The sequence below is a fragment of the Hyla sarda genome, chromosome 4 (genome assembly GCF_029499605.1).
Source record: "Hyla sarda isolate aHylSar1 chromosome 4, aHylSar1.hap1, whole genome shotgun sequence".
Lineage (NCBI taxonomy): Eukaryota > Metazoa > Chordata > Amphibia > Anura > Hylidae > Hyla > Hyla sarda.
In genome coordinates, this window is record NC_079192.1 from 225461480 (window position 1) to 225487902 (window position 26423).

The following is a 26423-nucleotide window of genomic DNA, read 5'->3' on the forward strand; positions in this document are numbered from 1 at the left end:
AAGCAGCAAGAAAACATAACATTAGCACTATTGTGCAATGGTTTAGTATAATGTGAGGGCTAGAGGTTAAATGGTAAGTACTATAGGATCGGGAATGGCTTGGCCCTGTATTAGTCATGCAGAATAAGAAAACAAACAAAAACATCTCAATGATAATAGTTCAGTATAATGAAAACCTTAAAACGAAAAAGACCCTAAAGACTGTGAAGTGCCAGCTGTGGAATATTGGCACCAGTCACCAGAGTAAAGGGCACCAGTCACCAGAGACATGAGCTGAGCGCGTGTCCTAGTGGGATACTCCCGGCTGCTATCAGCTGGGACCGTTGTTAATGCCGGACATCGCTGATCAGGGAGATATCAGACATTAACTCATTAGATACCGCAATCAAAGTTGATTGCATCATCTAAAATTTGAAAGTAAATAATCTCTGCAGCTCAGTTGAGGACGGTGAAGGGTCCCTACCTGCCGAAGAAAGCGATGATCCAGCACTTGGAAACAATGGCTTTATTGAAGATCACTTGACACTGTTAAAACACACCATACCATCAGACGCGTTTCAAGCGCATGGGCTCTTCCTCGGTGACATCAGTCTGTCTACAGGTGAGGAATTATATACCTGTGCTAGGAGTGGAATAGCCCCAGGTATTGTTAACCATTCACCTCCCATAAGACTGATTACAAAGCTTGTTAGAATATCTAAAAATGTACATAAAACCAACAATGTAAAAACAAATTAGATCAGTATACATACAGAGTGAGTCAGAAATGCTTAAGCTCTTCAATAATGAAACCATTCTCGGCAAATATTCATACCTGATGGGGTACGCGTGTTTAACGTAAATTGCCAGAACGCCTCCCTATCGGCTAATTTCTTCATCCTTTTCTCACTCCAACATTTACATGTTCAATGGCAAATATTTCTTCTGCAATGGTTATTTGCTTGAACGTTTTTCTACTTAGGTGGATTTAAAGGAGATATCCAGTGGTGACTCAGTGGTGAGCAACTTATCCCCTATCCTAAGGATAGGGGATAAGTTGCAGATCGCGGGGGGTCCGACAGCTGGGGCCCCCTGCGATCTCCTGTACGGAGCCCCAACAGCCCGCGGGAAGGGGGCGTGTCGACCTCCGCACGAGGCGGCGGCCGACACGCCCCCTCAATACAACTCTATGGCAGAGCCGAAGCGCTGCCTTCGGCAATCTCCGGCTCTGCCATAGAGATGTATTGAGGGGGCGTGTCGGCTGCCGCTTCGTGCGGGGGTCGACACCCGCTATCTGGGCCGAGAGCCGGGGCCCCATACAAAGAGATCGCAGGGGGCCCCAGCGGTCGGACCCCCGCGATCTCAAACTTATCCCCTAAAAACGTATTTATTTATTTATTTTTTTTTTATTTTTTTTTTATAAATCAACTGGTGCCAGAAAGTTAAACAGATTTATAAATTACTTCTATTAAAAAATCTTAATCCTTCCAGTACTTATTAGCTGCTGAATACTACAGAGGAAATTCTTTTCTTTTTGGAACACAGAGCTCTCTGCTGAATCAAGAGCACAGTGCCCTCTGCTGACATCTCTGTCCATTTTAAGAACTGTCCAGAGTAGGAGCAAATCCCCATAGCAAACATATGCTGCTCTGGACAGTTCCTTAAATGTACAGAGATGTCAGATTCTTTCATAGAAGTAATTTACAAATCTGTTTAACTTTCTGGCACCAGTTGAAAAATAAAATTTTAAATAAAAGGTTTCCACCGGAGTACCCCTTTTAACCCCTTAAGGACCAAGGACGTACCGGTACGTCCTTGGTCCTGCTCTTCTGATATAACGCGGGGTTACACAGTAACCCCGCGTCATATCATGGCGGGCCCGGCGTCATAGTGAAGCCGGGACCCGCCTCTAATAGCGCGCAGCGCCGATCGCGGCGCCGTGCGCTATTAACCCTTTAGCCGCGCGCTCAAAGCTGAGCCGCGCGGCTAAAAGTGAAAGTTCCCGGCTAGCTCAGTCGGGCTGTTCGGGATAGCCGCGGCTAATCGCGGCATCCCGAACAGCTGACAGGACAGCGGGAGGGCCCCTACCTCCCTCCTCGCTGTCCGATCGCCGAATGACTGCTCAGTGCCTGAGATCCAGGCATGAGCAGTCATCCGGCAGAATCGTTGATCACTGGTTTCTTATGAGAAACCAGTGATGAACATAGAAGATCAGTGTGTGCAGTGTTATAGGTCCCTATGGGACCTATAACAAAAGTGAAAAAAAAAAGTGAATAAAGATCATTTAACTCCTCCCCTATTAAAAGTTTGAATCACCCCCCTTTTCCAATAAAAAAAAAAAACAGTGTAAATAAAAATAAAAATAAACATATGTGGTATCACCGCGTGCGGAAATGTCCGAATTATAAAAATATATCATTAATTAAATCGCTCGGTCAATGGCGTGCGCGCAAAAAAATTCCAAAGTCCAAAATAGTGCATTTTTGGTCACTTTTTATATCATTTAAAAATTAATAAAAAGTGATCAATAAGTCCTATCAATGCAAAAATGGTACCGTTAAAAACTTCAGATCACGGCGCAAAAAATGAGCACCATACCGCCCCATACACGGAAAAATAAAAAAGTTATAGGGGTCAGAAGATGACAATTTTAAACGTATTAATTTTCCTGCATGTAGTTATGATTTTTTCCAGAAGTCCGACAAAATCAAACCTATATAAGTAGGGTATCATTTTAATTGTATGGACTTACAGAATACATATCAGGTGTCATTTTTACCGAAAAATGTACTACGTAGAAACGGAAGCCCCCAAAAGTTACAAAACAGCGTTTTTTTTTAAATTTTGTCGCACAATGATTTTTTTTCCCCGCTTCACCATAGATTTTTGGGCAAAATGACTGATGTCATTACAAAGTAGAATTGGTGGCGCAAAAAATAAGCCATCATATGGATTTTTAGGTGTAAATTTGAAAGAGTTATGATTTTTTAAAGGCAAGGAGCAAAAAACGAAAATGCAAAAACGGAAAAACCTCCGGTCCTTAAGGGGTTAAAGATTCAAGGGATGTGCTGAGAGCAGTTGAGCACATGCAGTGGGATCCCGGGCTTTCATGGGTGTCATGTGATGTCGTGTCATTGTACACGTGCATTCCGTGGCACATTGCCATGGAAGCCCTGGATCACCATTTAGTGAAACATAGTAATTATTCTCAAAATGCATGTGAATTCATCAAAATGTCAACCTGGTTTTTAATGTCCCGCAGTTACTTAATTTTCAATAGAGAATTTTTTGTACAAACAAGTGGTGTGTCGATGGGGGCTAGGCACTCTCCGTCCCATGCCAATCTCACCATGTCCTTCTTGGAATCTCAGCGTATTTTTTCGGGAGACAATCCATTCAGTGACATCATACAGTGGTACGGCCGATTCACAGACGACCTCCTTGGAGGGGGGACGTCGCGGCCGTGCCACTGTTTGCTGAATATCTGAATTCTAACTCTTATAATCTTAAATTCACTTGCCACACCAATTCTATTTCCATAGTATTTTGGGATTTGGAATTAAGAGGTAAACCTTACGAAACTATTTTTTTTCCACACACCAAAAACCAATTTCAGGCAATACCGTTCTTAAAGCTGACAGCTTCATCCTTTACAGGTTCCATACCAGTAGGTGAACTCACTAATCTCAAATGAAATGGCACAGAACCTGAAGTCTTTGAAAAACAGGCTAGTGAGTTAGAACAAAGATTAAAATGCAGACACTAAAAAGAGCTAGGAATATTACCGCAGGAAGAGATTGTGACAAACTCATCAATCCCACACATGTTACAAAGGAGTGTAGTCAGAAACCCATTCTTGTCTTGGCTTATTCCCCCCACTTCAACAAAGTGAAAAACATTGTATTAAAGCATTTGCATCTTTTAACACAAGACAATGTACTTTGTAATATATTACGGGAGGGATGTCGGGTAGTATAAAAAAGATCACCTACTCTGGCAGATAAATTGTCAACAAGTATAGTGCAGACCACAGTTAATTCCAATAGTGGGTGGTTTGCCCAAAAAGGTTTTTCCAAATGTGGACATAAAATCTGCCGAACTTGTAATTTTGCCACACCTACTAAACAATTTAGGAACGCATGTGGTACCAGAACATTTGATATAAAGTCATACATTAACTGTAATTACAGTAATGTGATTTATATCATTGAATGCACGCTGTGTAGCCTAATGTATGTGGACTACACAACACGCAAGCTCGAAATAAGAGCATAGGAACATATCAATGATAGCAGTAATACCACCAGTTGTAACAGATCTTCTGCTTCTGCACATCATTCTGTACATGGAGACAATGTCATGGGATATTCGCTGGGAATTATTGTTTCATTATTGAAGAGCTGAAGCATTTCTTACTCACTCTGCATGTACACTGATCTAATTTGTTTTTACATTGTTAGTTTTATGTACATTTTTATATGTTCTAACAAGCTTTGTAATCAATCTGTCTTATGGGAGGTGAATGGTTAACAATACCTGGGGCTATTCCACCCCTAACACAGGTATATAATTCCTCACCTGTAGACAGACTGACGTCACCGAGGAAGAGCGCATGCGCTTGAAACGCTTCTAATGGTATTGTCTGTTTTAACAGAGTCAGGTGATCTTCAATATAGCCATTGTGCTGTATCAGCGTTTTCTTCTGCACATTGTGTGCCTTGCCGGGCACAGATCCGTGCACTTCATTGTTGTGGTGAGCTGGATTCCCTTTCTACATCTTGCACAAGGGTCCCTACCTGCCTTTGTCCTGTCCAGTGCCGCAGGAAGCCATGACCGCATGTAACAATGGTGCACCAATAACTCAAAAGATTGCATGTAATAGTCCATAAAAAATTATCAAAAAGTCCCATTAAAACAAAAATAGTACCGATACAAGCTACAGATAAAGGTGCAAAAAATATATTTGCCCTCATACAGCCTTGTATATGGAAAAGTATACAGAGAGTTATAAGGGCAAGAAGAGGACAATTTTAAGCATACTAATTTTTGCATAAAAAGTTATAATTTTTTTTTACATAGTAGAAAAACCTTATATAAATTAGGTTTCATTGTAATCTTTGGACCTACAGAATACATATAATGTGTCAGTTTACAGTAAAATGCACTGGATAGGTACTGAAGCGACGAAAAGTTACAATATGTTGTTTTGGTTTTTAATTCCGCTTTACAAATACAATTTTTTTGTTTCACTGTAGATTTGGTGGTAAAATAAGTGATGTAATTACAAAGTGCAAATGGTGGTACAAAAAAAACAAGTCATCATATGGGTCTGTAGGTGGGAAAATTGAAAGTCATATGATTATTAGGAGAGGAGGAAAAAACAAAAGTGCAACTATGAAAAATCCCTGATTCTTTAAAGGGTTGAATAAAGCAATGGAGGAAATGACATTGGCAAACATACATCTACTATGATGGCACTGTAAACTAGAGAGAGAGCCCTGACTAATGCAAGGATAGCACAACAAACCACTGAAAAACAAGGGACCCACCACTTAATCCTAAAACAATTTCAAGTAAGGCCCAAACCGTGCTAGTAGTGAGCAATTCAGGCACCTAGGAGGGGCAGGAGGCTCGGTTGACAGCCTTACCCCCCCCCAAAATTTTTTTTTTATTTTTTTTAAATAAACAGAACAGAAAACATCAAAATAAGGCTTTGACAGATGAATCGGTCCAAATATACAGAGAACTGGTGAATGTTACCAGATCCACCAAACTTAGAAAAATATTTAGTTCTGCAAGGGGGAGCAGTCTGGCCTTCTCGGCGATCTGCATTTTTTTGCGTTTGGGCGGTGGCATAGTATAACTGCCAAATTGTGTGGGGGAATCATACAGTGATTGGCAAGGTGGCGATATTGTCTAGAGGCTCTCGTTCTCTTGAACACCCTAGCCTGGGGGGTGGGGGGGGGGGGGTTGAGTATAAGAAGGGAAAGTTCTGTTAGAACGATGCACCTGTAATGTAGCAGCATATTTAAACTGGACATGTCATTTGGTCTTGTACAGTTCTGTGCAGTTGTTGCTAAAAGCACCACGATGCTTCCGCACATCAGCTGAGAAATCTTTTAAATAAAAGCAGCTTTGTGTTTCTGAATTCCAAAGGCTGTTTTCACTTACAGAAGGCACGGAGAACCTCCATTTTATCATTAAAATCCTTTAAACATAGGATTACCTGCTGCAGGTATGACAGGCTAGCAACTTGTAAATTGCTTGTGGTAGAAGAGTTGGGACCCAGGTGATACGCTCTTTCAACTCTGCATAGATATTCCAGACCAACAGCCCTTGATAGGTCCCTCTCATGTGACCGGGAGGAGCTGCTCCTCTCAGACACAAAGACCATCTGAGAACCCTCCTCCAGTGCCATTTTAGGAGCCATGTGAGCAGGCTGTGGGGAATCTCTGGGACCCTGCTTCTTACTACCTCTCTGGTAATGATCCGTGGAGGAGCACTGCAGGGACTCGTGGGGACCATCGAGGAGTCGGTCTGTCATCTGGAAGGACTGTGGTGCCGATAAGTCTGTTGAGCTATGGCAGAAGCTTCCTACCCATACTCTGCTGATGGCAGCGCCTGAACCGGGTCATGCTTAAGTCAACATTCAACAATGTGTATTTTTTTATTTGGCTTCCAAAATATTATTTTACTTCTGATTTTTATATATATTTTTAGGGGACAAAGGGCTGCAGTTCTTACTGCAAGGTGCTATCAGGGTGGTAAGCTGATGCCCAAAAATGTCAGGCCTGGAAACTATTTAAAGTGGAATTATTTTGCCATGCCTTGTCTGTTGGTTGAGGCTCATACCCTCTTCTGGCTCTTGTTCTTGATTTTGAGTCCCAATTGACCAGACCTCAGCCTTGTTCCTTGGTATCTAATCTGCCTTATCATTAGGACTATTTTACTACCTGTTTAGGCCTTCATTTATGACTATGTTCCAGTCTTTTTAACAGATTGAAAAACTCCATATTTCTACTAGGAAAGTTATATTACTTAGACATCTTAAAATTAGAGGCCACCAGTGCCTCCTGACAGAGGATTCTAAACAGTCTTCTGTTGCATTTTCTTCTCCATATACTGTTACCTCCTAAACACTTTTCTGTCTTCTTGCTGCCAAATTTCAGAGACAGACTCCTGAATGGAGACAGAAGCAATTTTGTTATAGATACTGAACAAGGTCATAACAGTGCTATGTAGAGGTCATGATTATAATCATTCCATGATTTTCTAATTGCAGCAATCCATGTGGATGAATGGGACAGTCACAGACATTTTTTGATAAATTTACTGCATGTGAATTTAACCTTGAAGTTGTTAGCCAGGGAAGTGGGTGGCATTGTGCTCTACTCCCTAGCCGGCCAGGAAATCTGACCTTTTTCTCTGCACGACCATTGCTTTAAAGGAGAACTCTGGCAAAAAATTGTTTTACCATTATGCCCAGGCTGCCAAAACTAAAGTATGGTTGCAGGTTGTGAGGGCCTACGGTTATGTGAGCGCTGTGCCTTTCAGCGATGTGCTTAGCAGAGCACTTACATGACTGCACGCTTTCATGTCACTAGGATGTGATTGTGCATATTCTTGAATATTCAGATAATAGGCAGCTATTGCACTGCGTACATGAGGAGGATGGGAAGTGCGACCAGCCTCCATTGTGCAGCAATACTGCTCTGCATTTAAGCTTAGGGGACAAGATATTCTAAACTACTGGACACATTTCTGGAAGTGACACTTACATTCTACTGTTGTTCACCTGCACTGTAACCCAGTGTTTTGGTTTTAGTGCGGACAAACAGGCCATCAGATATGTTACTCAGTACCTAATTCTATGTTTTTATTTATCTCCCAAATACCTCCTAATTGTTGCTCACTTGGTCTTTCATCCTGTGTTCTGGAGGGGTGTGTGTCCATCTCTTGCCCTCTGCATGACCCTGACCCTGACCCTGCTCTGCTCTTCATCCAATCACTGCAGGTTGTTCTGTAACCCCCTCCTCTCTGTTTTCATTCTGCAGTCTGATAGGACAGGAGTGAGCACAGAGGAGTGCTAGTGCCACCCTCACTTACTGGACTTTGTCCATGCCTTTTCTCCAGCTTGGACATAAATGATGCTGCAGCTGGACAGGATTATGTTCTGGATGGGAACCCTGAGTGGTCTTTTTTGTAAGCCATGATTTCTATTAAAAGGAAATACACTTTTTATTAAGTATATTAGAAAGGTTTATGTTTTGTCAAGATGTACAAAGTTTTTGAATCTGACGGTGCCAATTTAACTTAGCTTAGACAAAAGCTGAGCAGACACAGGACTAAACATAGCTGATTTTCCAGGTGGAGGACAGTCTAGCTTTAAGGGGTGGAGAGGAAAGAAGCTTGGTCACAGGAGAAAGAAGCATTCTTGTCTAACATTATATTTTACAAAGTTTCTTATATCCACATGCACTATTGATGAATGCAACATTCGTTGAAATGCCTATAGTTCCTGACATGGACATAGGTGTCAGCAGAGAAATATAGCAGATAAGTGCTGGAAGGCTAAAGATTTTTAAATAGTAGTAATTTACAAATCTTTTTATCTTTTTGGCACCAGTTTATTTGAAAACCTGTGTTTTCCACTGGAGTACCCCTTTATGCCTACTCTTTTGTGGCTGTGTGTGTTGCACAGACAGCCAAGGATAAACAGATTTTATTAAAAGGCTTGAGCCTTTTTTTAAATTTGGCATATATTACATTATTGTTTGTCTCCAGATCCTGTTCCTGTGCTGTGCATAGAGAATGGTGGCAAGTATAAGATTTAGAACCTGGGCTCAGCTTCTAGCTGACTGCAAATGGAGGATGGGAGGTAGACTGAGGAGGCATTCCAGCTCTCAGCACTTCAGGGGCCTGGCTACACCTCTTTGGCACTTAGTACCAGTGAAATAAAAACATTTTTATACACTATGCAAGCACAGACAGATATATGAAAGGTACATTGGGGGAGATTTATCAAAACCTGTGTAGAGAAAAGGGGGGGGGCAGTTGCCCATAGCAACCAATCAGATTTGCTTCTTTCATTTTTTAAAATGAAAGAAGCATGCTGGTTGCTTGGGCAACTGCAACACACTTCCTCTACACAGGTTATGATAAATCACCCTCAATTTGTCTCCTTGTGTTAACAGTGTCAGCAGTTTGGAATGGGAATTGCAGCTGACAGATTCCCTGAATTTGCAGTTTTTCATCTGTTGTATCAGATCTAGTGCAGATTTATTGGGTCATTTCCTCACTGACTTCAATGGAGAAGTTAAATCTGCAGGCAGTTGCAGATTTTTATGCAGATCCGCAAGTGTGAATTTGAAAAACACTGGCCCAGATTTTTCTACCCAAAATCATAATTGTCTGGTTTTGCCCATAACAACCCACAACTCAGCATTCATATGGTAACATCCTAAGGACACAGGGCGTAAATGTATGCCCTGCACCCGCTCTGGTTCTATGACGCGCGCTCAGGCTGCTCTGTAACCCCCTTCCCCTTTTTTTGCATACTGCAGTCTGATAGGGAAGTCTATCTGGAGAGACCGTGTTCATCTCTTGCCCTCACTCTGCATGACTCCTCTTCCTCCCGGAGACTGCTCTGGTGTGCTGGGTCTCCTTATCTAATTACTGCTGACTGCTCTTTAACCCCCTCCTCTTTGTTTTCATGCTGCAGTCTGATGAGAAAGGAAAGAGCACATTGGAGGTCTAGCCCACCCTTACTTCCTGGACTTTGGACCTGCCTGTGCTTCAGCTTGGACATAGATGATGCTGCCGCTGGACAAGATTATGTTCTTTTTTAATAAGCCATGATTTTTATAAAAAGGAAATTAAAATTTCTTATGAAATATATTAGAAAGGTTAATGTTTTACCTAGGGATGCACAGAAATTTTGGCCAAAAATGGCCTTTTCAGCTAAGGGGATTTCCTGCCGATAATTTCGGTGGGCGTGGCCTAAAATAGGGCGTGGCTTTAACTTTATACACTCTCCGGTGTGAGGTGCAGAACTGCACACGGGCACCTCACGCCGCCGCCACACTGCCTCATCCCCCCCTGTGCTGTGGTAGAGAACTTGGGCAGTCGGCAGTACAAGCCCCCTTGCCCGGGTTTCATGCTGCGCAGTCCGTCCAGGCCCTCCATTATGGGGTGACTGTCTCTCCTCCCAGCAGTGTTAACCCTTACACGGCTGACCGCCATATGTATATGGCGCAGCCGGCATATGTAGCTAACTCTGGCATATGTAGCGAGCATCTAAAATGCCCAAAACAATCTGCGGTAGCTCAGTGGAGCTGATCAAGACACCCTCGGGGAGAGGACAGGCGAAGGTTCCCTACCTTCATCCGTCCTGTTTGATCGGTGCTCCAATAATGCAGGCCTTAGCAGCCTGTGTTAATAGAGCGCCGATAATACTGATCAGTGCTGTGCTATAGCCTACTATAGCATAGCATTAATCAGTATCTAGAAATAAAAAATTACATCTGTGTGTCTCCAAACTGTTACAAAACTTCAACTTCCAGCATTCCCTACAGCCATTGGCTCTCTGGGCATTCTGGGAGTTGTAGTTTTGCAACAATTGGAGGCATACTGTGAAAAACACTGCCCTATGGGGACAAAAAATATTGTGAAAATAAATTAGTAAAAAAATAAAAAGGCAGTAAATGTAAAAAAAAAAAGAAAAAAAAAAAAGAAAAAAAAAAAGAATTAAATGTAAAAATAAAGTTAGCAAAAATAAACATATTTGGTAAAATGCATAAAAATGTCTGAACTATTAAAATGTAATGTTAATGAAACCGCACAGTCAATAGGGTGAATGTAAAAAAAAAACAATGGCCAGAATTGCTGTTTTTTGTTCACTTAATGTAGCAGAAAAAAAAGTAATCCAAAAAGTGCCATGAAAATTAAAATGGTACTGATAAAAAATACAGATCACAGCACAAAGAATTAGTCCCTATACAACCCTATATATGAAAAAATAGTCATAGGGGGAAATTTATCAAAACCTGTGCAGAGGAAAAATTGCCTAGTTGCCAATAGCAACCAATCAGAATCTTTCATTTTTGAAAAGGCTTCTGAAAAATGAAATAAGGGATCTGATTGGTTGCTCTGGACAACTGGTCAACTTTTCCTCTGCACAGGTTTTGATAAATCTCCCTCATAGGGTTCAGATGAGAACTTTTTAAGCTTACTGATTTCCTTATTTTTTTTTTTTTTAAGATATCAGGGGGAGATTTATCAGAACGTGCTGAGGAAAAATGGAGTAGTTGCCCATAGCAACCAATCAGATAGGTGTGTCCTGGAGTCAATGTATGGTGAGTGGCAGTGCTGTGGCTCTAAGCCCAGCCAGTAGTTTCTTTAGCCACCCCACGTGTGTTCCGGTGTCGCCTTCAAGTACGGTACATCAGTAACTAAAATATTCTGATAATACAATTGTACAAAAACTATATTGAAAAAGGGGTTGTGGCAATGCATTTTTGACAGTGGCCATTTATTTTTGTTAAAAAATATAAATGTTCCTACTATTGAATTACTTTTTTTGGTTTATTTTTTTACTTTTTGGCAATGTTACCGAAGAATATTATTATTATAACGATCATTTAAATTATTTTCTGTTGTGTGTAGAAAAATCAAAACCTCAGCTGTCTCCTGTAGTGTGATCTTACTGGCTTTCACAATGTACAGTACTTTGTCCTCCCTTATGAGGACATGACCGATAGTGACTGACAAAATAGAATGATGCTTTCTTATAGTACTTGTCTGCAGTTCCTCTTCTGAATTCTCGTTGTCTGTGCTGCAACTTTGAGACTAGAAGCCTTCTCTGGAGACAAGAATGAGAACATACTAGATTCTACAAAATACTGTTTCTGATTTTCAGGAATGATCTGAGAATATTGCAATATGAGGTAGTGTATCTTTTTTTATTTATTTCTCTGATTTGCTGTCATATTTGCATTTGAAGTGACACTGTTTCAAGGCGATAGAACTTTAGATATAGACATAAAAAGATACTAAAAGGGGTTATCTTCATGACAAAGGTCTTATTAGCTTGTAAAGAACAAAATGTTTTTTTTTTTTATTATACAACACATTTAATATTCATGATGAGGCAACCATTTAACGATAAGGCAGAAAAGCTAGAATGCCTCAGTGCCACTCATTGAAGCAGAACCATTGACTGACAGAGTTCTCTAGATGTGCTTCCCGATTGTCCTTTTCAGACCACTGGGCTGATTAATAATCCTTATAAAATGACATAATCGACTGGACAATCCCTATAAAATGACATTTACCTAAAATTCAACTTCTGTCCAACTTCTTTTTAGCTGAATACAAACTATTGCACTGGCATATTAGTCTGGAAAGAGGAATTCTGTGGTGTACAGGCATGTGGAAATCCTATCGCCCGATGCCCGGGACATGTAGTTTCGGGCACCGAGCAGGTGAATTTTTCATAGATTTAGCCCTGTATAGGGCAAGCAGAGCCGGACTGACTTCCCCCTTTTTAAAAAAAAAATTTTTTTATGCGGTGTGAAGTGAAGGAGCTGATGCAGACTTGCATGGGACGCAAGTCTGCACCTCACACCGGAACTCGGGGTGTATGGAGCGGGCTCCTGACTCGAGGCTGCTCTATACCCGGCGGCCCCAGACTGATTTCAGTAGCCGGGGGCCGCTGCTAATAGCCCGGCATGCGGCGATCGCCAGGGGCGGCTATTAACCCTTTAGATCACCGCTGTCAAAGTTGACAGCAGTGTCTAAAGGGATCTTTTAACGATCCCCTGTAGAGGTAGTGGAGGGCTTACCTCTGCATTCATGGCTGCCCCCATAAATCTGCATTTGATTGAGCTGACCTTGAGCAGGCTCAACCAAATGAACACAGATCAATGGAATTCAATAGAACTGCATTGATCTGTATGAGGAATCTAAATGATTCCTCCTAAAAGTGTATTTAAAAAAAATTAAAAAGAAAGTTTAATAAAAGTTTAAAAACACCCATTAACCCCTTCCATATTAAAAATTCATATCACCCCCCCCCCTTTTCCATATAAAAATATTTAAACATAATAGAAATAAACATATTTTGTATCTGCCCGTGCGTAATTGACCAAACTATGAAAAAATAAAATTTTATATCCCATACGGTAAATGGCGTTAACGTAAAAAAAAAGAAAACTAATCACAGAATTGCATTTTTTATGTTTAGAACATCATATCCCAGAAAGTAAAAAGTGTACAGAAAGTCCAATCAATACCCAAATAGTACTGATACAAACAGCATATTACGGCCCCAAAAATAAGCTCTCATACAGCCCAGTTTACGGAAAAATAAAAACATATTATAGGGGTCAGTGATTTTGTTTTAATTAAAAAGTAAATAAAATAAAATAAATTATTAAAACATGACGGAAACTAAACAAATTTGGTATTGCTGTAATCAGGCCAACCTACAGTATCAAAATAATATGTTAGTTTGACCACAAGGTGAATGGCGAAAAAAAAAAAAAAAAAAGAAGAAATTTGCTTATTTTTTTTCCAATTTCACCTCACAAAATGTTTTCTTTGTTTCAGAGCATAAGTTATAGAAAACTGAAAGGTGTAATTAAAAAAAGTATACTTGGCCCCGCAAAAAAAACATACCTCATATGGGTCTGTAGATGGAAAAATAAGAGTTCTGGGAATTATAGGACGAGGAGGAAAAATTTAAGTGCAGAAAGTAATAAAGTCCTTATTTACAGACTATTTTGGTTGAAATGATTTTATCTACCAGGACAAGTGGATTTTCTTGAGGGACAAGTAGATTGTGCTCCGCTTTAGTCCCTTGGACAAGTAGTTTTTTGTTTTTTTTCTACACCCCTGGTGTATTTTAACTGGATTACTGTCATGAAGTCCAGAAGATCACCTGCCTTAATAATGCTTCTATGCTTTCAGTTCTGAAAATTACTGATATTCCTAAATAGAGATGAGCGAAGTTACAATGATTCGATTCGTCACAAACTTCTCTGCTCGGCAGTTGCTGACTTTAGCCTGCATAAATTAGTACAGCTTTCAGGTGCTCCGGTGGGCTGGAAAATGTGGATACAGTCCTAGGAGAGAGTCTCCAGCACCGGAGCACCTGAAAGCTGAACTCATTTATGCAGGCTAAAGTCAGCAAACTCCGAGCTGCGAGGTTACTGACAAATCGAATCACTGTAACTTCTCATCTCTATTCCTACACACCATTAGCAGCCTTTTATATTTATCTACATACATTTATTCAATTAAATTTTTTATGCTTTTTAAAACCTATATTAGAACTGATAAAAAAAATACTGCTATGGATTTATTATCGTGAAAACCACACTTTTTTTTTTCTCGGGTTGGGAAATACAAATATGGCAACATTTTTCCTAAGTGTAAGGAAATTGAGAATCATTTTTTCCTATTTTTTTTTATTATTTCTGCTGTACTTATTTGATTTATTTGTTTACTTTTTAAACATTAATGCTTCTCCCACTTTTTTTTTATCTTAAGTTTTATGGAATCTCTTCCTATTTTTCTTTTTTTCTTTTTTAATTTGTCATTCATCTTACATCAGATCACTGGATCACTTTAGTAGTACTGGTAGTTAGGTGTATTGTTCTTGTCAGCATAAGGTTTCTGAGCGGAACTCCACTCAGGAATTGCACTTGCAAATTCCAGTGCAGCAGCTTATCTCAGTTTTCCACGGGATTCTGCTGAACCATTTACAATGCAGAATTTATTGTAGCACCAAAAGAATGAACATATTTATTCTTTCAGTGGAATATTGCACGAACTATATTGCCGTCTATGGGGACTAGCAATGTCTCCACGATCCTATCGTAGGCCGCCCTCCTAATAAACATGTTCATTCTTCTTGGGAAAATTTGACTCACCCTCGATACCGCCGAGTGTCTGTCCTGCTACTCCCTGAACAAGTATCAAATGTAAATCAAATATAACAACGTAGGACGACTCCTCTAGGCACCACAATATAAGATGATAAATCTTCAGAAGACATAAATCAGGCACAGCAATGCCGAGCACTGACGGTAATATATGTGCTGAGTACGGTATTTTCAGAAGCTGTGGGTGGATCACTAGATCGCGGTGATTACTGAACTGTCGTTGGTGGTGCTATCTAGTCGACCACGTTTTTGCCTGCGGTCGGGAAACTGCATACGGCCGAAAAAGCAGCCGACTGGAGGCTGCGGTTCACTCCGGTCGGCTCATAGACATACATTAACTACAGTTCCCGAATACGGCTGAGTGCGGGCGCCGCGATTAAGCCCTGCCCACCCCTCCTCCCAGCCGTATACGGGAACTGTAGTTCAAATCGTAGTGTGAACCCAGCCTTAAACCGTATAACTTTTTTTTTTAACATGGGAGTCAATGGGAACCGTACAGAACTGTGTGCGTACGGTTTCATCTGGTTTTCACCATACGGTTTTTGACTTTGCACAGTTTTTTTTCTTGGAATTTCAATCAAACAAGTGAAACTTTATTCATAATGGAGTGAAAAGTTAAAAACGTATACAGTTTTTTCTTAAAAAAACGGATGCAACCGGACATCATTTTTTAAACCGTATACGTTTAATTGTGTTCGGTTTGTATTTTTGATACAGTTTAGTCCAGTTTTGAGGAATCCATTTTTCATCAAAAACCTGATACGGGAACTGTATTGCAAAAACATGGTGTGAATGCACCCCCAGAAACATCTGCCGCAGAAATCCTCATTCCAATTCTTTGTTGGAATCTGCATTACCTGGAGACAGCACATCTATTTTAACATCATGATGACCTGTACCAAGATGCTAAAATTGGAAGGCAGGTGGCACATTGGTATTAAGTGTTTGCCTGCTAGTAGTGTTATTTCATAGACAGTGAAAGAACTCTCCTTGTTTAAGAAGATTCGCCCATTCTACAGTGTGATTGAATGAAAAACTTATTGAAGTTGTATGGACTCAATCCTGGAAGTAAAATTTGTGCATGTGTTTTTGCAGTGTTTGTTTATTTATTTATTTTTTATCAAAACCTGCTTGGGCTGCAAAAAAGAAAAAAACAAAAACTTTTTTAATCACCTTGGTTCCCCATTTTTTTTTTTATTATTTCATTTAATATAATTTACTGTAAGTAGCACTTTTCCAAATATGTTTAATAATTTTTACCGTATAGTAATGCCGCTATAGGCATTACATTATACTGTCTTGCGCCGGCACTTTTGAAAAGAGTTGGCGCGAGACTGCCTATCCGGTTCCCAACTTCCCCTGCGCGAACAAGTTCCCCGTGACAGAGATACAGCACAGAGATCGCACTGTCTTAAGTCTTTGTATGAAGTGTGCGAGATCATGCGTTATCAAGCATGACCTCGCACATCTGAAAGCGGGCATTTCAAACTGCTAGGTAAGTTGTATTGTAGCGGTCAAGCACAGCAATACAACTGACCTGAGTAGTGCTATCAGCCAGAGTGCGGAGGAGACCGAGTGGAGCGGGATCCAGGCGAGAGATAAGTGGGAAGCCTCTGCGGAAGAGAAGACCATAGCCGCCCGTGTGCCTCCAGTTATTGCAAAATTACAACTCCCAGCATGCCTGGACAGCTAAAGGCTGTCCAGTCATGCTGGGACTTGCAGTTTTGCAACCAGTGTTCCTCTAGCTGTTGCAAAACTGCAAGTTGCAGCATGCCTGGACAGCATTTAGCTGTCCGTGCATTCTGAGAGGCACACTATTTGCAAAACTACAATTCCCATCATACACGGACAGCTAAAGGCTTTCCAGGCATGCTGCAGCGGTAGTTTTGTAACAGCTGTAGGGACAGTGGTTGCAAAACTACAAGTCCCAGCATTCCTGGAAAGCCTTTAGCTGTCCGTGTATGATGAGAGTTGTAGATGTGCAACCAGTGGGCCTTTACCTGCTCACATGCTGGGAGTTGTAGTTTTTCAACCAGTGTGCCTCCAGTTTTTGCAACTACAAATCCCAGCATGCATAGACAACTAAAGGCTGTCCAGGTATGCTGGGGCTTGTAGTTTTGCAACTCCCAGCATGTGAGCATGTTGGTTGTAGTAGTTTTTCAGCAGATAAAGGCTCACTGGTTGCACAACTATAACTCCCATCATACACAGACAGCTGTAGGCTGTCCAGGCATGCTGGGATTTATAGTTTTGTTAACAGCTGGAGGAGACTGGGGATACTTTGCGCAAAACTACAAGTCCCAGCATACCTGGACAGTCTTTAGCTGTCCGTGTATGATGGGAGTTGTAGTTTTGCAACCAGTGTGCCTCCAGTTGTTGTAAAACAAAAACTCCCAGCATGCCTGGACAGCTAAATGCTGTCCAGGCATGCTGGAACTTGCAGTTTTGCTACAGCTGGGCGCTAGTTGCAAAACGACAAATCCCAGCATGTGTGCCTCCAGCTGTTGCAAAACTACAAGTCCCAGCATGCACAGATAGCTAAAGGCTGTCCAGGCATGCTGGGACTTGTAATTTTGCAACTCGTGTCCCACCAGCTGTTGAAATACTACAAGTCCCAGCATGCCTGGACAGCCTTTAGCTGTCCGTTTATGATGGGAGTTGTAGTTTTGCAACCAGTGGGCCTTTACCTGCTGAAAAACAACTACAACCAGCATGCTCACTTGCTGGGAGTTATAGTTTTGCAACCAGTGTGCCTCCGGTTGTTGCAACTACAACTTCCAGCATTCAGACAACTAAAGGATGTTTGTGCATGCTGGAACTTGTAGTATTGCAACAGCTGGAGGGACACTGGTTGCAAAACTAAAACTCCCAGCATACGCGAACATCTAAATGCTGTCCAGGCATGCTGGAACTTGTAGTTTTGCAACAGCTGGAGGGGCACTAGTTGCACAATTGCATGTTCCAGCATGCCTGGACAGCCTTTAGCAGTTGTAATTTTGCAACAGCTGGAGGCACACTGGTTGGGAAACACAGAGTTGGGCAACTGACTAACTTACTGTTTCCGCACCAGTGTGCCCCCTGCAAAAATAGAACTCCCAGCATGCACGGTCTGTCAGTACATGCTGGGAGATGCAGTTTTGCAACAGCTGGAGGTTTGCCGCCCCCCCCCCTTCAATGTGAATGTACAGGGTACATTCACATGGGCGGGTTTACAGCGAGTGTCCCTCTGCAAGTTTGAGCTACGGCAAATTTTCCGCCACAGCTCAAACTCCCAGCGGGAAACTTGCTGTTAACCCCCGCCCATGTGAATGTATCCTAAAGACACTGCACTGCACAACATGAAGAGTAAAACACTACAAATACACACCCTAACACTGTCGCCGCCCCCCCCCCCCCCCAATAAAAAATATAAACACTGTTTCTACACCCGGCCTCCATCTGTTGCAAAACAACAACTACCAGCATTGCTGGACATCCACTGACTGTCCAGGCATGCTGAAAGCTTTGCAACAGCCGGAGGCACCCTTTTTGGGAAACACTGCCTTGGGAACATTTTGGTAGAGAAGGCAAATGTCATGCTTAACAACTTCATGCTTAGCCTTCACAACCCCAAACACAAGTGTTTGACAAATTTTCGTTAAAGTTGGACATGAAAATGAAAATTTTTATTTTTTTCATTAAAATGCTGGTGTTACCCCAAATCTTTCATTTCCACAAGAGATACTAGGAGAAAAAGTCCCCCAAAATGTGTAACCCCATTTCTTCTGATTAAGTAAATACCCCATATGTGGATGTAAAGTGCTCTGCGGGCGCACAACAGGGCTCAAAAGAGAAGGAGCAAAATCTGTTTTTTGGAGAGAGAACATGGCTGGAATTGAAGGCCAAGTTTGTTTACAAAGCTCCCATGGTGCCAGAACAGTGGACCCCCCCCCCCCCCCCCCACATCTGACCCCATTTTGCAAACTACACCCCTCACAGAATGTAATAAGGGGTGCAGTGAGCATTTACACCCCACAGGTGTCAGATTTTTTTGAACAGTGGTCCGTAAAATTAAAAAAGCATTTTTTTAAATTTGCACAGCCCAATGTTGCACAGCCCAATCAGTCAAACGCCAGTAGGGTGTACATGCTCACTGCACCCCTTATTACATTCTGTGAGGGGTGTAGTTTCCAATATGGGGTCACATGCGCGGGGGTACACTGTTCTGGCAGCACACAGGCTTTGTAAACGCTCAAGGCCCCCGATTTCCCTTCCAAACAAATTCTCTCTCCAAAATCCCAATGACGCTCCTCCTTTTCTGAGCCCTTTGTTTGCCCGCATATGTCCACATATGGGGTATTTCCATACTCAGAAGAAATGGTGTTACAAATTAGGGGGGCATTTTCTCCTATTTCCGCTTGTGAAAAACAAATAATTTGGGTAACACCAACATTTTAGTGGGAAAAAAAATCGCATTTTTCATTTTCGCGTCCCACTTTAACGAAAGTATGTCAATCACCTGTGGGGTGTTAAGGCTCCCTGTACCCCTTGCTACTTTCCTTGAGGGGTATAGTTTCCCAAATAGTGTGCCATGTGTTTTTTTTTCTTTTTTCTTTTTTTTGCTGTTCTGGCACCATTAGGGCTTTCTAAACGCGGAAACAAATTTTCCCCTTTTTCCCCTTGTAGAAATGAAAAAAAATAAAAATAAATGGGTCTACAAGAACATGTTACTGTAAAAAATTGGAGATTTTGAATTTTCTCCTCCACTTTGCTGCTATTCCTGTGAAACACCTAAAGGGTTAACTAAATTGCTGAATGTTATTTAAATTACTTTGAGGGGTTCAGTCTTCATAATGGGGTCCATTATTTGGGATTTCTAACATAAAGACCATCAAATTCATTTTAAAACTGAACTGGTCCCTGAAAAATTCACATTTTGAAATTTTCGTGAAAAATAAAAAAAAATTGCTGATAAACTCTGAAGCCCTCTAATGTCCTTAAAAAGTAAAAACATGTCAACTTAATAATGCTAACTTAAAGTAGACATATTGTATATTTGAATAAATATACAGTAGAATCTCCCAAAAGCGGACACTCCCGGAAGTGTACACTAGTGAGAAATGTCCTCTATTGGGTAAAAAAAGGCTAAAAAAATGTTTGTAATTGTCTGAATACTGTCCTGTACTCACTCCAAAGTGTAATTGCCTATAAAAACTTGATAAAAAGCAATATTACAGTAGAATCTTAGTGCCATTTAACCTCTTAAGGACGCAGGGCGTAAAGTTGATCGCCACGTCGAAAACTAAAGTAAAAGCTTTCCGGCAGCTCAATCGGGCTGATCGGGACTGTCGTGGAAAATAGCGATGTCCAGATCAGCTAGGACTCAAGCGGAGGTCCCCTTACCTTGCTCCGTCGCGTCCAATCGGCAATTGATTGCTCCAAGCCTGAGCTACAGGTTTGAGCAATCAACCCCCTATTACGCTGATCCATGCAAAGCTATGCCTTTGCAGGGATCAGGGTAAAAGATCAGTGTGTGCAGTGTTATAGCCCTCTATGGGAGCTGTAACACTGCAAAGAAAAGTGGGGAAAAAAAAAAAGTTAATAAAGGTCATTTAACAATGTCCAAGAAAAAAAAAAAAAAAAAGTAGAAAGTCGCCACTGCCGCCTATCGGAATAGCCGGAGCATGTGTGAGCTGCAACCAAACGCAGGTCTTCCAGGTGTAGCCGTGTTCACACGGGGCTCTATCCCAAGGAAGGAAAGCAATTCAATACCATAGAAGAAGCAAGCGGAAGGCACTCAAGGATGCAACACGTAGACTTTATTCAGGTACATTAAACAAGCCGTTTCACGCTAAATGCGCTTATTCATGACCTCAGGTCATTTAGCCTGAAACGGCTTGTTGACTGATTGTATCCTGTGACCGTACTTGAATAAAGTCTACGTGTTGCATGCACGAGTCCCTCCCGCTTGCTTCTTCTATGGTAAAGGTCATTTAACCCCTTCCCTAATAAAAGTTTGAATCACCCCCCTTTTCGAATAAAAAAAATTGTGTAAATAAAAATAAACATGTGATATCGCCACGTGAAGAAATGTCTGAACTATAAAAAATATATTGTTAATTAAACCACACGGTCAATTCCGTACGTGCCAAAAAATTCCAAAGTACAAAATAGCGTCTTTTTGGTCACTTTTTATATCCTAAAAAATTAATAAAAAGTGATCAAAGTCCGATCAATGCAAAAATTGTACCGATAAAAACTTCAGAACACGGTGCAAAAAAATGAGCCCTCATACCGGCCTGTACGCGGGTTAATAAAAAAGTTATAGGGGTCAGAATATGACAATTTTAAACGTATAAACTTTCCTGCATGTAGTTATGATTTTTTTCAGAAGTATGACAAAATCAAACCTACATAAGTAGGGTATCATTTTAACCATATGGACCTACAGAATAAAGAGTGTAATTTTTACCGAAAAATGCACTGCGTAGAAACGGAAGCCCCCAAAAGTTACAAAATGACATTTTTTCTTTAATTTGGTCGCACAATTAATTTTTTTCCACTTCGCCGTGGATTTTTTGGTAAAATGACTGTCACTACAAAGTAGAATTGGTGGAACAAAGAATAAGCCATCATATGGAATTTTATGTGCAAAATTGAAAGCATTATGATTTTTAGGTGATGAGGAAAAAATGAAAATGGAAAAATGCGGAGTCCTTAAAAGGGTTAATCACCCCTTATCTCTCCCCCCCCCCCCATTTCATCTACCCTTTATACCCTGTGCCACCTTATGCCAAATTATCCTCCCTTACACCCTGTGCCATTTAATTTTACCCATTAATACCCTCTGTATAAATTCATCATCCCCCTCTTTATGAAGTGGCACAGGTTTTTTTTATGTCTCTGTGTCAACAGTGGGGTCCTCCTGGGTCTCCTGCCATAGCGTTTCATTTTATTTAATTGTCGACAGTTCATGCTGACACTGATGCTCCCTGAGCCTGCAGGACAGCTTGAATATCTTTGGAACTTGTTTGGGGCTGCTTATCCACCATCCGGACTATTCTATGTTGACACCTTTCATCAATTTTTCTCTTCCTTCCACGCCCAGGGAGATTAGCTACAGTGCCATGGGTTGCAAACTTCTTGATAATGTTACGCACTGTGGACAAAGGCAAATCTAGATCTCTGGAGATGGACTTGTAACCTTGAGATTGTTGATATTTTTCCACAATTTTGGTTCTCAAGTCCTCAGACAGTTCTCTTCTCTTCTTTCTGTTGTCCATGCTTAGTGTGGCACACACAGACACACAATGCAAAGACTTAGGGGGAGATTTATCAAAACCTGTGCAGAGGAAAACTTGCCCAGTTGCCCATAGCAACCAATCAGCTTGCTTCTTTCATTTTTATGAAGGCCTGTGTAAAATGAAAGAAGCGATCTGATAGGTTGCTATGGGCAACTGGGCAAGTTTTCCTCTGCACAGGTTTTGATAAATCTCCCCCTAAGTGAACTTCTCTCCTTTTTATCTGCTTTCAGGTGTGATTTTTATATTGCCCACACCTGTTACTTACCCCAGGTGAGTTTAAAGGAGTATCACATGCTTTTGAAAGGGTGCCAATAATTTTGTCCAGCCCAATTTTGGAATTTGGTGTGACATAATGTCCAATTTGCTTTTTTTCCTCCCTTTTTTGGTTTAGTTCCAATACACACAAAGATAATAAACATGTGTATAGCAAAACATGTGTTACTGCAATCCTTTTCTGTGAGAAATACTTCAATTTCTAGAAAAATTTCTAAAATCTGAACTTTCTGTCGCCAGTTGATTTAAAAAAAAAAAAAAAAGTTTTTCCACCGTAGTACCCCTTTAAGTCCATTTCATATGCAATCCCCACCATTTTATGTTAATTGAACATGTAATCGGGGGGAGGGCTATATAAAATAAGGGCATTGAACATGAAATGGAGGGTGGATTTCACTATTTGTTTGTTTAGCAATTGCATTTTGCTATATTGTTTGCTATACATTTCGCCTCCATAATCGCTATCGCACATTTTCCCCATACGTTAACCTTTGATTTCCGCCACAGATCCTCTAGTAAAATACAGGTCAGATTAACCATAGGCAAATCCTTTGTTTGCAAACCAAGTCTTACTCCTTGTAGCTATGATATGGGGATCAAATGCTTTTACATTGTTACTTTTTGTTGTAAATTTATTTAATACATTACACACATATGATTCCCCTCCCTCTATTTTTCTTTTAAATGGTATATGTTTTGTACTACTGATACAATAAGCAGTAAATGTTGTTAATATGCTTGAACAATGTAACTTTTGTTTTTCTTTTCCTTTAGTGCACGCCTGCACAATTTGGCAGTAGGTGTGATCCAAAATGAAAATAGGCTATACTTCTTGGGTCCGCGTATAGAATTTTAGCCGGGTACTTCACAGTGTGGCTGCACTCATTGTAGTGTAGGCCTGCATTAGAAGGTGAAGATAGCTCCTCCCCTTTTTCAGATGTACTGTGTGCCTATAAAGTGCAAACAGAGGGTGGCTCCTATGTACTATGTGGGTAGATGCCCTGGCTGCCTGCTCCCACCCATAGGGTGAGAGGATCTTGCAGCACGTTGCCAATGATTTGTGGTGTGTAATTTTCCCTCCCTTCCCTCATACCTGGATACTGCAGATGATGTCCAGCAGGTGCACAGTGCAAGGCATATCCACATTTAGGGAATTTATGCTGGGATCATCCTCCTAGCCTGCCGGGTGGTGCAGCTAAACATGCACCTTGCTTTCTGACAGCGATAGAAGCTGCTACAAGTGCAGGAAATGTATCCCTTGTCTCTCCTCTTGCTCCTGTTCCCCCATTCCTTTCAGAAATAGGCTCTGGAAAAGAAGTGTGGGGATGCTGCCAGGAGGAAAGGCTGGTGCTGTAAGGGAGCTGCCTCCTCTGGGATGTGCAGTGCATCTGCTGCTCTGGTCATATTTCTGGGGATGCTGCTGCAGCGAATGAGGCTGGGGTTGCGGTGTCTCCTCCCCTGCATTATAGGAAGGGTATTAGGGAGAAATAAGGAGCCCGCATAGGTGACTGAGGAGGAGGTGGACGTTGCTGCCCTATGGAACATCCACACTAAAATTAAATGCTGCATTTCATGACATTCGGGTAGAAATAGCTGATGCTACATGTGCGTCCGCTATCTCCACTCTATGGCCATAGAGACATTATATAATGCCATGATGTCAAGGAAGGTCTCTAGACTAGGACCCCCCATCACATAATGGCAATATGATAGTGAGCTCGAAGGAATCGTTTAAAAGGTTACATGCAGCTCACTGGCCGTATGTTTTGCAGGCCTGCTTTACTGTTTAATTTTTTTTCTTTTTGTTGGTCCTTAGCTTTTGCATTGAATTATTACTGCAAAGATACTACAATGATTAGTTTTCAATTGGAAGCGATTTGCAGTATTTTTTTTATAAAGCACTCTTTATTTCTTGTTACAGACCTGGACCCTAAAGTGGTTATCTTGGATTAGAAAACAGAGCTGATTTCTTCTAAAAAACCACACCTGTCCTCGGGTTGTGTGTGGTATTGCAGCTCAGTTCCATTGAAGTGAATGGAGCCAAGTTGTTATACTACACACAACTGGAGGACAGATGTGGTGCTGTTTTTGGAAAAATTAAAATGTTTCTTCAAGTATCTTCCTGACTTATGTCCAATGAGATTGCGTTCGTTCAGTCAGAATGATTGCCAGAATGTCACAAAATAAGAACCATTGTGTTTATGGCCTGGTGTACATATTTACTTGTTGAAACACATCCAAATCACTTTTTCACGCTGTTCTACGTTTATATTTAGAGTCCGTATCCATGTTACTGTGTGCAGCACTTATGAAATAGAGACATACATGGAGATTTATTAAAACCTGTGCAGAAGAAAAATTACCCAGTTGCCCATAGCTACCAATCAGATCGCTTCTTTCATTTTGCAGAGGCCCTGTTAAAAATGAAAGAAGTGATCTGATTGGTTGCTATGGGCAACTTTCCCCCTGCACAGGTTTTGATAAATTTCCTTCATAGTTTTTAACTCAAGTTGCTGTCGTTTTACACAGATTTCTGCAGTTTTGTGCCTGTAAACTTGGGTTTTACTGAAAGTGGAATCCTAGTTTATACGTTTAGAGTATACATTTAAAGGGATATTTCAGTCCTTATGTGTAATAATTAAAAAAAATAAAATGTATCAAAAAAACCTCAAAACCATGCATACTCATCTGCCTGATCCACTGCCGCTGTTATGTAGACACCTGGTCCCCACTGCTTCCTTTAAAGTGATACTCCCGTGGAAAACTTTTTTTTTTTTAAATCAACTGGTGCCAGAAAATTAAACAGATTTGTAAATCACTTCTATTAAAAAATCTTAATCCTTCCAGTACTTTTTAGGGGCTGTATACTAAAGAGAAATCCAAAAAAGAAATGCATTTCCTCTGATGTCATGACTACAGTGCTCTCTGCTGACTTCTGCTGTCCATTTTAGGAACTGTCCAGAGCAGCATATGTGCTATGGGGATTTTTTCCTGCTCTGTATAGTTCCTAAAATGGACAGCAGAGGTCAGCAGAGAGAGAACACTGTGGTTATGACATCAGAGGAAATGCATTTCTTCTTTTTGGATTTCTCTTTAGTATACAGCACCTAAAAAGTACTGTAAGGATTAAGTTTTTAATAGAAGTGATTTACAAATCTGTTTAACTTTTTGGCACCAGTTGATTAAAAAAAAAAAAAAAAAAAAGTTTTCCATAGGAGTACCCCTTTAACCTGTCGACTCTGCAGGAAATGCTCGCAGGGTCGGCAGGTTATTTATTTATTTCATGTTTGCTTAACCCTTATATATCTTAATTGGTGTGGCTCAAGATGTAAAGCACCTTTGTAAGGTTGATAACCTACCTGGCTTTTTATCAGAGCAAACATCTAGCCTATTTCTATTATTTTTTGTTGTGGTCAGGTCCCCTTTTGTGACAAACCTTTGCTTGTTTTCCTGAGCTTCTGTGTTCAATTTCCTCTCCTCTAGAACACTTTTTCATTGACTTTTACCCTAAAGAGACAAGGAAAGGTAAAAAAAAAAAAAAAAAAAAAAAAAAAAAGCATTTTGCCAGTTGAGCGCTATAATGTAGTAAAGGGAAGTTGTCGGATAAATACATATACTGTAGCTATGCTGTTCTGGTTTTACTTTCCTTAGGACCTCATGATCTATGTTTGCGGTTGCCTCCTAATTGCAACTTTCTGCTCTTTCACAATACAGTTTCTCCCGCTCAGTGTACCAGAGTTTATGTTGAGATGATCTGTAAAACGTGAAGGAATGTTGCTTGATTTTAAGATTGTTTTTTTGCCCCCATTGTTACCTACTAAGCGGTGCTTAGCAGAAATTATGTAAATGTTACCAACTGTGTTATGGCACATAGCTCTGTGTTTAAAAGATGAAACTTTACTATCCAAGACTGAGCCACTAGGGTCTGTTGAAAAAACTAGGG

At 40.8% G+C, this 26423-nt stretch overlaps 1 protein-coding gene across 3 annotated transcripts in view; it reads left to right on the forward strand.

The window, feature by feature from the left end:
- The window catches only part of GRAMD4 (GRAM domain containing 4), a 199819-nt gene that overhangs the window by 13000 nt on the left and 160396 nt on the right, over positions 1 to 26423 (forward strand). The window contains exon 1 of one of the 3 annotated variants that reach the window (XM_056573697.1): positions 11866 to 11924. The exons of the other annotated variants lie outside the window; for them this stretch is intronic. Coding sequence (XP_056429672.1) covers positions 11920 to 11924 — 5 coding nt within the window. The 5' untranslated portion in view covers positions 11866 to 11919. Of the gene's footprint in view, positions 1 to 11865; positions 11925 to 26423 lie in introns of those variants that run through there. 3 annotated transcript variants of the gene reach the window in all.